General features: G+C 50.0%; 1 protein-coding gene across 13 annotated transcripts in view; it reads right to left on the bottom strand.

The window, feature by feature from the left end:
- Positions 1-418: 418 nt before the first annotated feature.
- The window catches only part of CSF2RA (colony stimulating factor 2 receptor subunit alpha), a 36,574-nt gene continuing 24,710 nt past the window's right edge, over positions 419-12,282 (bottom strand). For 8 of the 13 annotated variants that reach the window (XM_044936686.2, XM_044936685.2, XM_044936683.2 and 5 more), the window contains 5 exons: positions 11,626-11,655; positions 10,331-10,496; positions 8,051-8,147; positions 2,348-2,429; positions 419-1,231 (listed from right to left, as the gene is read on the bottom strand). In XM_044936686.2, the coding sequence (XP_044792621.1) occupies positions 1,136-1,231; positions 2,348-2,429; positions 8,051-8,147; positions 10,331-10,496; positions 11,626-11,655 (471 nt within the window). In that variant the 3' untranslated portion in view covers positions 419-1,135. The other 5 variants (XM_044936680.2, XM_044936684.2, XM_044936682.2 and 2 more) reach the window with 5 other exon arrangements.

Here is a 12,282-nt window from a genome sequence, read left to right as displayed (position 1 = left end):
TTTTGGTGGAGGATTCCAGGGGAACGGGAGGGATGCACAGCACATGTTATGAGGGGGTGGGAGGGTGGGGGGAAAGGGGCCTCCACGCCCAGAGGGTGACGTTTGAATCTGCAGGTCTGGGGATGGCTCCCGGCTCAGCCATCACGGCCGCTCAGCGAATCTCCCCTCTTTGGGACCCCGTGCAGTGGACAGAAAAATGTCCCCAAGGATGTCTGCGTCCCCTCCCCGTGTGGTGGACAGAATAACATCCCCAACGATATCCTAAATCCTGGAACCCACAAACAGGTTGCCTTCTGACACAAGGGAGTTAACAGCGGTGATGAATGCCAGGATCCAGAGATGGAGACTGGGTCGTGGACCGCCCGCCCGGGGGCAGGTCATCACAGAGACCATTAAAAGAATTACACAGGAGACCGTATGAACTGTTAACGGATAGATTGCTGCCACGCCAAGTCCATCGTGGAGGTCCCGTTACAGTAGCCTCTGGAAACTCATTTCTTTCTAAACTGTAGCTGATACAGGAAAAAAAAAAAAACCAAAACAGGAGGACGTATTCTGTCCGCCAGTAGAAGCAGAGGCAGGGGAGACGGCGTTCCCGCCCCAGCAGCCGCTGGCAGTCTGGACACCTGTGTGTGATGAAGGGATGGGGTTCCAGGAGGCGCTGAGAGGTGCATTCAGTTGTTCAGATTTGAAAGGCATCCAAACATCCCTCCAGCTACAAAAGCACCTTTGGGAAAATTACATTATCTTTTAGAGTAAAAAAAAAATTGCTGTTTAGTTGTTCATTCATGTTCAGCTCTTCATGACCCCATAGAGGATCCCAGGATCCTCTGTCCATGGGATTCTCCAGGCAAGAATACTGGAGTGAGTTGACGTTTCCTTCTCCAGGGGTTCTTTCCGACCAAGGAATCAAACCCGAGTCTCTTAGATTCGCAGGCGAGTGCTTTACCACTGACTCCCTGGGAAGCCTCGTTAAAAGAACAAAAAGAAAGCTATACAAACACTCACAACAATTTAAAAAAGCTTCATTCGAAAACAGTAAATAAAACATTTAAGAAATGTTAAAAAAATATTAAAAAAAAAAAAAAAAAGTCAACAGCTTCTAGAAAGTCCCGGGTATGGAGATGCCTGGAAGTCACAGTTTGGCTGGGGCTTCTGAGACTGTCTCCACGGTTAAGACTTCTTCCTTCTCATGTTTTCCTGTTTCGTGTGTAAACTTCTCCCATAGCATCTGATGGGGGAGAAAGGCAGGGATGTCAACTCCCCAGGAGCCCCCGGAGGAGCCACACAGGTGGAGGGTTTAGAGACAGAAACGGGAGCCTGGTGTCCGAGTGGGAGCTCGTCGGCAGCAGATGAGCCGGGGCAGGGACATCTGAGACTCGGGTACCACACTCACTGGGACTGCACGGAGCTCACAGCTTGGAAGGAGAGTGTCGCGGGGCCCTAGACCTCCCGGGGGAACCCACGAAGGCATGATGGCAGAACATGGAAGAGGAGGACACAGTCCCCGCCTCGGGAAGACGGGCTTGACAGGTGAACCCGTGTGCAGGGGAGGGTTTCCCACATTTCAAAGTGAAACTGTTATTCGCTCAGCTGTGTCCAACTGTTCGTGACCCCATGGAGTATATAAGCCACCAGGCTCTCCTCTGCCCATGAGGATTCTCCGGGCAAGAATACTGAAGTGGGTTGCCATTCCCTCCTCCAGGGGATCTTCCCAACCCAGGGAATCGAACCCAGGTCTCCCTCATAGCATGTGGATTTTTTATTTTTATTTTTTTACCATCTGAGCCACAAGGGAAGCCCAAGAATACTGGAGTGGGTTGCCATTCCCCTTCTCCAGGGGATCTTCCCAACTCAGGGACCGAACCAGCGTGTCCCACATTGCAGGAAGGTTCTTCACTACCTGAGCCACCAGGGAAGCCCTACATATCGGGGGCGGGGGTGTTTGTCTTGCCCTGTGTCCTTTTTCATCCTGTGTGCTGCCCCCCTGGAGATCTGGCTGGACCTCGTTCTGTCTCTCTTGTCTCCTGTTCCTTATCGTTTTTCATCCTGTGTGCTAGAGATCTGGCTGGACCCCATTCAGTCTGTCTCTGTCTCTCTCTGCCATCCCTATCTTCCCCCTTCTCTCCTCCTCCTTCTCCACGACCTGGCTAATTTCCCTGGACACAGCTTGCAGACAAAACCCCCAACCCCCTCCCCACTCCACCCCGGAGAAAGCCAGCGAGCTGGACACGGGATTCCAGCCTCCTCCTGTGGACCTCAGCTTTGGCTGAGCACAGACGAGCTTCTGGGCTCACCGTTCCCCACCTGCCCATCCTGGCTCCCCCCTCACTCATCCCAGAAATACCTCGTGGTCGACTTGATGGTTATCATTCAATTTATCTTTGATCTGTGGAACCGGAGGGAATAACCTGTGGCTCTTGAGGAACCTGGGGAGATAAAAAACGAGATGAAGAGGAGACGGACAGGCCCACATTTTTGTCCCGGCTCCCAGAGGAGAGGCACTCCCATGTTAAGTGCAAACACGCCCTCTGGATTCACGTCTTCAGAACACTTTCCTTTAAGAATCATAGAAGGGGAGACTTCCCCTGGAGGTCCAGGAGGTAAGACGTCACCTTCCAAGGCAGGGGGTGTGAGTTCGGGCCCTGGGGTGCCAGTTCGATCCCTGGTCAGGAAGTACTATCCCACATGCCTCGCAGACAAAAACAAAACGAAACAAAACCATAAAACAGAAGCACTATTGTAACCAATTCAGTAAAAAGTTTAAAAATGATTGACATCATGGTACATACACACAATGGAATATTATGCAACGTTAAAAAGAATGAACCAATGTCATCTGCAGCACCATGGATGGACCTAGAGATTGTCGTACCGAGTGAAGTCAGGCAGACAGAGGAGGAATAGCGTGTGGCTTCCCTTACATGCGGAATCTAAAAAGAAATGATGCAAACTTACTTACAAAACAGAAAGAGATTCACAGACTTAGAAAACCAGCTTATCGTTACGAGGGAGTGGGAAGATGGGGAGAAGGGATAGTCAGGGAGTCTGGGATGGACATGGACACACTGCTGTATTTAACATGGAGAACCAACAAGGACCTGCTGGACAGCACAGGGAACTCTGCTCCATGTCACATGGTAGCCTGGATGGGAGGGGAGCTGGGGGAGAAGGGATACAGTGTATGTATGGCTGAGTCCCTTTGCTATCCACCGGAAACTATCGCAACATTGTTTATGGGCTATCAGTTCCGTTCAGTTCAGTTGCTCAGTTGTGTCTGACTCTTTGCGACCCCATGAATCACAGCACGCCAGGCCTCCCTGTACATCACCAACTCCAGGAGTTCACCAAAACTCAAGTCCATCGAGTTGGTGATGCCATCCAGCCATCTCATCCTCTGTCATCCTCTTCTCTTCCTGCCCCCAATCCCTCCCAGCATCAGAGTCTTTCCCAATGAGTTAACTCTTTGCATGAGTTGGCCAAAGTCCTGGAGTTTCAGCTTTAGTATCATTCCTTCCAAAGAAATCCCAGGGCTGATCTCCTTCAGAATGGACTGGTTGGATCTCCTTGCAGTCCAAGGGACTCTCAAGAGTCTTCTCCAACACCACAGTTCAAAAGCATCCATTCTTCGGTGCTCAGCTTTCTTTATAGTCCAACTCTCACATCCATACATGACCACTGGAAAAACCATAGCCTTGACTAGATGGACCTTTGTTGGCAAAGTAACGTCTCTGCTTTTCCTTCCAAGGAGTAAGCGTCTTTTAGTTTCCTGGCTGCAATCACCATCTGCAGTGATTTTGGAGCCCAAAAAAATAAAGTCTGACACGGTTTCCACTGTTTCCCCATCTATTTCCCATGAAGTGATGGGACCGGATGCCATGATCTTCATTTTCTGAACGTTGAGCTTTAAGCCAACTTTTTCACTCTCCTCTTTCACTTTCATCAAGAGGCTTTTTAGTTCCTCTTCACTTTCTGACATAAGGGTGGTGTCATCTGCATATTGGAGGTGATTGATATTTCTCCCGGCAATCTTGATTCCAGCTTCTGCTTCCTCCAGCCCAGTGTTTCTCATGATGTACTCTGCATATGAGTTAAATAAACACGGTGACAATATACAGCCTTGACATACTCCTTTTCCTATTTGGAACCAGTCTGTGGTTCCATGTCCAGTTCTAACTGTTGCTTCCTGACCTGCATACATGTTTCTCAGGAGGCAGGTCAGGTGGTCTGGTATTCCCATTTCTTTCAGAATTTTCCACAGTTTATTGTGATCCACACAGTCAAAGGCTTTGACATAGTCAATAAAGCAGAAATAGATGTTTTTCTGGAACTCTCTTGCTTTTTCCATGATACACCAGATGTTGGCAATTTGATCTCTGGTTCCTCTGCCTTTTCTAAAACCAGCTTGAACATCTGGAAGTTCACGGTTCACATATTGCTGAAGTCTGGTTTGGAGAATTTTGAGCAGTACTTTACTAGCGTGTGAGATGAGTGCAATTGTGCGGTAGTTTGAGCATTCTTTGGCATTGCCTTTCTTTGGGATTGGAATGAAAACTGACCTTTTCCAGTCCTGTGGCCACTGCTGAGTTTTCCAAATGTGCTGGCATATTGAGTGCAGCACTTTCACAGCGTCATCTTTCAGGAGTTGAAATAGCTGAACTGCAATTTCATCACCTCCACTAGCTTTGTTCGTAGTGATGCTTTCTAAGGCCCACTTGACTTCACATTCCAGGATGTCTGGCTCTAGGTGAGTGATCACACCATCGTGATTATCTGGGTCGTGAAGATCTTTTTTGTACAGTTCTTCTGTGTATTCTTGCCACCTCTTCTTAATATCTTCTGCTTCTGTTACGTCCCTACCGTTTCTGTGCTTTATCGAGCCCATCTTTGCATAAAATGTTCCCTTGGTATCTCTAATTTTCTTGAAGAGATCTCTAGTCTTTCCCGTTCTGTTGTTTTCCTCTATTTCTTTGCACTGATCTCTGAGGAAGGCTTTCTTATCTCTCCTTGCTATTCTTTGGAACTCTGCATTCAGATGTTTATATCTTTTTGCATTTCTTTACCACGGTGATGGTCTTGATCCCTGTCTCCTGTACAATGTCACGAACCTCCATCCATAGTTCATCAGGCACTCTATCTATCAGATCTAGTCCCTTAAATCTATTTCTCACTTCCACTGTATAATCGTGAGGAATTTGATTTAGGTCATACCTGAATGGCCTAGTGGTTTTCCCTACTTTTTTCAATTTACAAAATAAAAACTTCAAAGTCCGAAAAAAAAAAAGAAAAGAAAAGGAGAGACATTTAAAAGAAAAAATAATGATCCACCAAAAAAAAAAAATCTTAAAAAAAAAATCACAGACGGACGGCCTCCAATCTTACACTCTGGAGAATATAATAGACTGTGCGGATGTACTTAAGAAATGCGTGGGAAGGTCTTTCCAGAACCTTCATTCACTGTCTTTGAAGTATTGAGTATTCAATTTGAAGTATTGAAGTATTGAGTACGCAAAACCAGAGTATTGAGAAAGGGAGAAGTGGACGACAGAGGATGAGATGGTTGGATGGCATCACCGACACGATGCACATGAGTCTGAGTAAACTCCAGGAGTTGGTGAAGGACAGGGAAGCCTTGCGTGCTGCAGTCCATGGGGTCGCAAAGAGTCAGACACGACTGAGCGACTGAACTGAACATTCACTGTCTTGGTGCATAGACGGTAGTGGTGGTGTGTGCCCAGTCTTGAGCAGTTTGGAGGAATCCACACTCTCTGGTGTTAAAAGGCCAGGAGAGATATCCAGCCTTGAAGACCACGGTTCCAGACTGACCAGTTTGCTGTGGATGGCACATATTTTTAGGGCTATTCCACGGTGCCCCAGCATCCCAGTGGTGCTGAACGAACACATGGGCACTTATTTTCGGTCTCACGATAAGGAGGCAACTGTGTGACCTCATAAGATGCTGTGCTGAGCTGAACGTTGGCCCCAAAGATCCACTCGAGTCGCGAAGCCTGGGAAAGGGAGCTTGTTTTGAAATAGGGTCTCTGCAGCTGTGATGGAGTGAAGGGTCTGAGATGAGGTCCTCCTGGAGGGGGGTGGCCCTAAACCCAGGGACAGAGTCCTTATAAAACACAGAAGAGGAGAGACACGGACACAGAGGAGAAGCCACATGGAGACGGAGGTGGAGACGGGAGGGAGGCAGCCACCAGCCCAGGGGCAGACGCCTGGAGCCCGCAGAAGCTGGAAGAGGCCGAGAGGACCCTCTCTTGGAGCCTCTGAAGGGAACTCAGCCCTGGGACACCCTGACCTCAGACGTCTGGTCCCTGGGACTGGGGCAGGATGGATGTCTGTGGTTTTAAGCCCCCCAGCTTGTGGTCACTGGTTCCGGCAACCACAGGAAGTCACATAGCTTTTGATTAAGATGAGTCTTCGGTGTTAAAACACGATATGTGTTCCTGTCCACACCGTCCGTGGTCGGGCTGCCCACGGTCTTCCCCGTGTCCCCAAAACCGGGATGCTTTGCAGCTTCTTGCAGCAGGCACTCAGGGTCTCCCCTTGTCTCCGGGGAGACACAGGCCGCCCAACCAGGGCGGGGGCGGGGGGTGCCTGGTGACAAAGAGGACCCGGGTGGACACCCATGGGACCCACAGCCCTGCAGGAGGGTCTCTCCGTGAGCCAAATCTCCCCGTGGCTTTGCAGAGCTCGCAAGCTTTATTCTGCACGTGCCGGGCTTCCTTCTGGGGTGTACTGAGAGAGCCTGCATGATTGCTGAGCTTATGTGACAGGAAAGACGCTAGCAGGGGTCCCTGTGTGTGGGGGGATCGCCGCCTGTAGTGGCCTGGGAGCCGGGGCTGAGTAACACGCTGCGGGAAAACAGAAGTCTGTCGAGGAGGGACATTCCAAGGATTTCCGATGCTCCGAAAAACGCGGAAGGCGGGACTTGGAGCACAGCTGAGCTGTAAGGGGGCTTTCCTGCTGATTCACATGCTGAAGAACCCGCCTGCAGTACAGGACAGCTGGGTTTGACCCTCGGTTCGGGAAGATCCCCTGGAGGAGGGCATGGCAACCCACTTCAGGATTCCTGCCTGGAGAACCCCACGGACGGAGGAGCCTGGCAGGCTACGGTCCACGGGGTTGCAAACAGTCGGGCACGACTGAGCGACTCACTCTTTCAAAACTTCATCTACCTCTACAAGGATTAAACCAACTGCTTCTGCAGCTGCTGACCTTCAGTCATCTCCTGAAAGAAGTTCAGGGTGGAGAGCAGACATGAGACACTCTGTGCTCTGGACAAAAAAACAAAACAAAACAAAAAAAAACCTGGCAGGAAAGGTCTTCAAATAGATATTCTCAGGAACCCATTTTATGAGCCCAACTCTTGCATCTCCTCATAGCTAGACAAGCAATGAAACGCTTCCTGGTCATGTCTGCTCCCCGTGACTAGCAGAGACCTTCTGCAAAAAAATATATATATGCTTGATTGCGTGAACTCCCCCTTCAGCGAAATCACATATACCCCAACCTGCCTTCCGTGCCTTTTTGCAGCAGCTCCTCAGAGCTATCCGAGGCGCTGTGTCCTGGGCTGCGATCCTTCATTCATTCCGCTGTTTATTCAGTCGCTCAGTCGCGGCCGACTCTCTGCGACCCCGTGGCCTGTAGCCCTCCAGGCTGCTCTGTGCATGTGACTCTCCAGGCAAGAATACTGGAGTGGGTTGCCGTGCTCTCCTCCAGGGGATCTTCCCAACCCAGGGGTTGAACTCAGGTCTCCCGCATTGCAGATGGATTCTTTACCATCTGAGCCCCCAGGGAAGCGTGTGGTCCTAATTTTGACCAAATAAAACATAAACTTGCGACATTCACATTGCGCAATTTTTTTTTAAGTCAATACTGTTTTCCCCAGACAAATTTTCCTATGGAAAATCTACACGGCGGCTTGGACCACCTGGGGTGTTTGCAGGCTGCCTTCTCATCTTTGTAAGCCGATCGGGGCGGGGTGACTTTAGAACAAACACTGGCCACGGGGGTTAGCTGACCCGGGACTCCCCGGGGTTACCTTTTGAAAAGGCAGCCGAGGGTCAGGCCACAGACGAGAGTCCCCAGGACCACCAGAACGTAGGTATGCACCAGGCCGGACTCTGCTTCTTCGGAGCCTGGGGAAGACAGGGCGGGGGACATGCCAGGGACCCCGAAGGCGAGGGGCAGCAGCCGTTCTCACGCAGCCAGCTCACGGGCTCACGGGCGAGGAAACACGGCCAGTGAAACTGAAAGTGTTAGTCTCTCTGCCACGTCTCACCCTTTGCGACCCCACGGACTGTAGCCCACCAGGCTCCTCTGTCCATGGGATTCTCCAGGCAAGAATACTGGAGTGGGTTGCCGTTTCCTCCTTCAGAGGATTTTCCCCAAGCAGGGACCAAACCTGTGTCTCCTGAACTGGAGGTGGATTCTTTACCATCTGAGCCACCAGAGAAGCCTCATAAGAAGGGAAATCTACGAGAGTACCCTAACCCGTAGCTTTCACAGAAAATGTTTGTGAGACAATAGATTGCACTTTGCCAACAAAGGTCTGTCTAGTCAAAGCTACAGTTTTTTCCAGTAGTCATGTACGGATGTGAGTTGGACCATAAAGAAGGCTGAGTGCCGAAGAACTGATGCTTTCGAACAGTGAGGCTGGAGAGTATTCTTGAGAGTCCCTCGGACTGCAAGGAGATCCAACCAGTCCATCCTAAAGGAAGTCAGTCCTGAACATTCATTGGAAGGACTGATGCTGAAGCTGAAACTCCAATACTTTGGCCTTCTGATGAAAAGAGCTGACTCATTGGAAAAGACCCTAATGCTATTGAAGGCGGGAGGAGAAGGGGACGACAGAGGATGAGATGGTGGGATGGTATCACCGACTCGATGGACATGAGTTTAAGCAAACTCCAGCAGACAGTGATGGACAGGGAGGCCTGGCGTACTGCGGTCCATGGGGTCGCAAAGAGTCAGACACGACTGACCGACTGAACAAGAGACTAGAGATGAGCCCAAGACCATGTTCAAAACCCCTAAAGCACTCTTAGAACATAGCAACCTAAAGACCATTCGATTTAAAAATGGACAGAAAAAAGGATCAATAGCTGAATAGGATGAACAGTGCCAGGCAAACAGTTGTAAACTTCATTCCCTCCCATTTGGTGAATTTATTACAATAGTAATTTTTTTTAATGTTTACTCCTTTATTTGAGTATAGCTGGGGCTTAGCTGCGGCACGAGGGATCTGGTTCCATGACCAGGGATTGAACATTGGGAGCGAAGCCTCTTGGCCACTGGACCGCCAGGGAATTCCCTATGGCTTCTGTTTTATGCTTTGGGCTTTTCACCTGAAGGCATGTGAGGTCTTAGCTCCCCGACCAGGGATCAAATACACATCCCCTGCATTGGAAGGCAGATTTTAACTGCTGGACCACCAGAGAAGTCCCCTCTCATCTATCCTTAAGCTTTAATTTCAAGAGTCATTTAGAGTAAGTGCTCTTTACAATAAACTATCTTCCTTTGTCTGTTTTAGTCGCTCAGTTGCATCTGACTCTTTGCGACCCCATGGACTGTAGCCCGCCAGGTTCCTCTGTCCATGGGATTTCACAGGCAAGAATACTGGAGTGGGTTGCCATTTCCTTCTGCAAAATTATTTTTTCCTAACGAGGGCACATTTTCCATCTGTGAATAGTCAAAAATACAATGAGAAACTCTGTCTATCAGAGTGATTATACCCCGATGGGACGCGTTCACGGTTGCAACATTTCTCAGTATACACAGATAAAATGTGACCTGTTAAGCACAGCGGTTATCTTTTAAGTGATACGTCAATTGTCGAAACTGCATGTTCCGGATGGCAGGCGAAACCAAAAAAAAAAAAAAAAAAGCCATGTGGAGGTGAGCCAAGTCTGTTTAGAACTGTATTCTGGGAAAAGTCATATTCTGGGAAAAGTCTTTTTTTTTTTCGCCCATAGTTTAAATTAATCTTTCCCTGGTGGCTCAGACAGTAAAGAATCTGCCTGCAATGCAGGAGACCCGGGTTCCATCCCTAGGTCAGGAAGATCCCCTGGAGGTGGGCATGGCAACCCACTCCAGTACTCTTGCCTGGGGAACCCCATGGACAGAGGAGCCTGGTGGGCTACAGTCCGTGGGGTCGCAGAGAGTCGGACGCGCCTGGGTAACTCACGTTCACTCACCAGGCGTTGCTGACGCCAGGGAGACAGCGTCACCAGGGGCTCGTGGACGGGAACTCTTCCCAGAATGGCTCAGAGAAGGCCTCAGAATGCCAGGACCTGTGCGGGGATGGTCTCAGGACACCTACCGAACTCAACGGGCTGGCTCCAGGCACCCCAGTGGGCTTTCCGGGCGTCCGCTGTCCTTATCTTCACAGTATGTTTCGCTTTGGATCCCGGTTTCGGAAAGTTGTATCTATTCCCGGAGTCACCGAATACTACAATCTTTGGAGAAAGCAGAGTTAGACCAGTCACCTGTGTTGAGAAAAAGAGTTGGGGTGTGTGTGTGTTTGTCTTTGCAGCTGCCCAACCGAAGTGAAGAATTTAAGCCCACACCCTCCCAACCTGGGCGTGAATGTTGTAATTTGCGTCCTGAATACTCCAGAGAGATGCTTAGATAAACAAAGAGCATGGGTGACTGTCCTGCATTTTCTGAGTGACTAGTCCTGGGGCTTCCGGGACCATTCAGGACAGATGCAGCAAGGGTTCAGGAACTGCAGAGGATGTGGACAGACCCATAGACGGATCACGGCCCCGCGAAGGATGTTCAGAGGACCAGGTTCAAGTTCCTCATCGGATAGAGGACGATACCGAGCTCACAGTGGTGGTGAAGCTTGGAAAAAATCAATGAAAAGTACTTTGATGATCAAGCTCGAGGAGTTTTCAGGGACACAATCATCTCTGTGACACTTCAAGGAGCATCTCCGGGACCAACATGGATAGGAGAGGGAGACCCCACCCCTGCGGTGACTAGGGGTGCCGCTGGATCCCTGCCCAGATGATGTGCGAAGGCAGGGGTCCTCAACCTCTGGGACCTAAGGCCTGATGGCCTGAGGTAGAACAATAGAAATAGAGTGCACAGCAAATGCAACACTCTTAAATCACCCTTAAACCATCTTCTTCTTATTATTAAATCATCTTAAACCATCCCTCTCTGTCCATGCAAAATTTGTTTCCCACACAACTGATCCTTGGTACCAAAACCGTTGGAGACCACTGCTCTACGGAAAGCCCATCATCTGACTTTTATCTCATTCCCATATTGGCCACCGCTGGAACAATTCCAATTGGTGTGTGTCCATTGACGGATATTGTATGATTAAACTGGGGCTTCCCTGGTGGCTGTGTGAGTAAAGAATCCACCTGCAGCGTGGGAGACACAGGCAGTTACAAGTTCGATGCCCAGGTCGGAAGATTCCGCTGGAGGAGGGCAGGGCAACCAACTCCAGTGTTCTTGCCTGGAGAATCCCAGGGACAGAGGAGCCTGGTGGGCTACAGTCCACGGGTCACAAAGAGTCGGACACGACTGAAGCGACTGGGCATGCCCACACACATGTAGGACTGAACTACGAGGGTGATATTTAGGCTCAGGGTTGGCACTCACCAGTTGACTTCTGCTGCTGCTGGTATCTCGCTAGAAAAAACAAACAAACGAAAAGAGAATATTTACTTTTCTCCATTTTGAAATTTTTAATAGATCTCATCCCATCTCCCCTTTCCATGAAGTCAAGAGAAAGGAAAACAGTCAGTGCCCAACAAATGGCTGAGCTCCTTACATTCCTCCTAAGCTGGAGTTGGCCCCACATGGAGGAGGAAACCTATGCACACGACAGAGAGTGCCACTGGTGCGTGGCTCCTTCCAGAAACTCAGGTAGGGGTGGGTCTATTAAGAATGCACACGGGCTTGAGGAGAGGGTCCACCCTGTCTACACTGCGTCCAGGGTGACGTGAGGAGAGGGTGTCTCCTGTCTATGCTGGGTCCAGGAGGACGTGAGGAGAGGGTCCACCCTGTCTACACTGCGTCCAGGGTGACGTAAGGAGAGTGTGTCTCCTGTCTATGCTGGGTCCAGGGGGACGTGAGGAGAGGGTCCACCCTGTCTACACTGCGTCCAGGGTGATGTGAGGAGAAAGTGTCTCCTGTCTACGCTGGGTCCAGGGTGACGTAAGGAGAGTGTGTCTCCTGTCTATGCTGGGTCCAGGGGGACGTGAGGAGAGGGTCTCTCCTTGTCTAAAGTGGGTCCAGGAGGACGTGAGGAGAGGG

Source organism: Bubalus bubalis, chromosome X (genome assembly GCF_019923935.1).
Source record: "Bubalus bubalis isolate 160015118507 breed Murrah chromosome X, NDDB_SH_1, whole genome shotgun sequence".
Lineage (NCBI taxonomy): Eukaryota > Metazoa > Chordata > Mammalia > Artiodactyla > Bovidae > Bubalus > Bubalus bubalis.
Note: the sequence above shows the minus strand (reverse complement) of the source record. Positions and strands in the feature narration are given on the sequence as shown.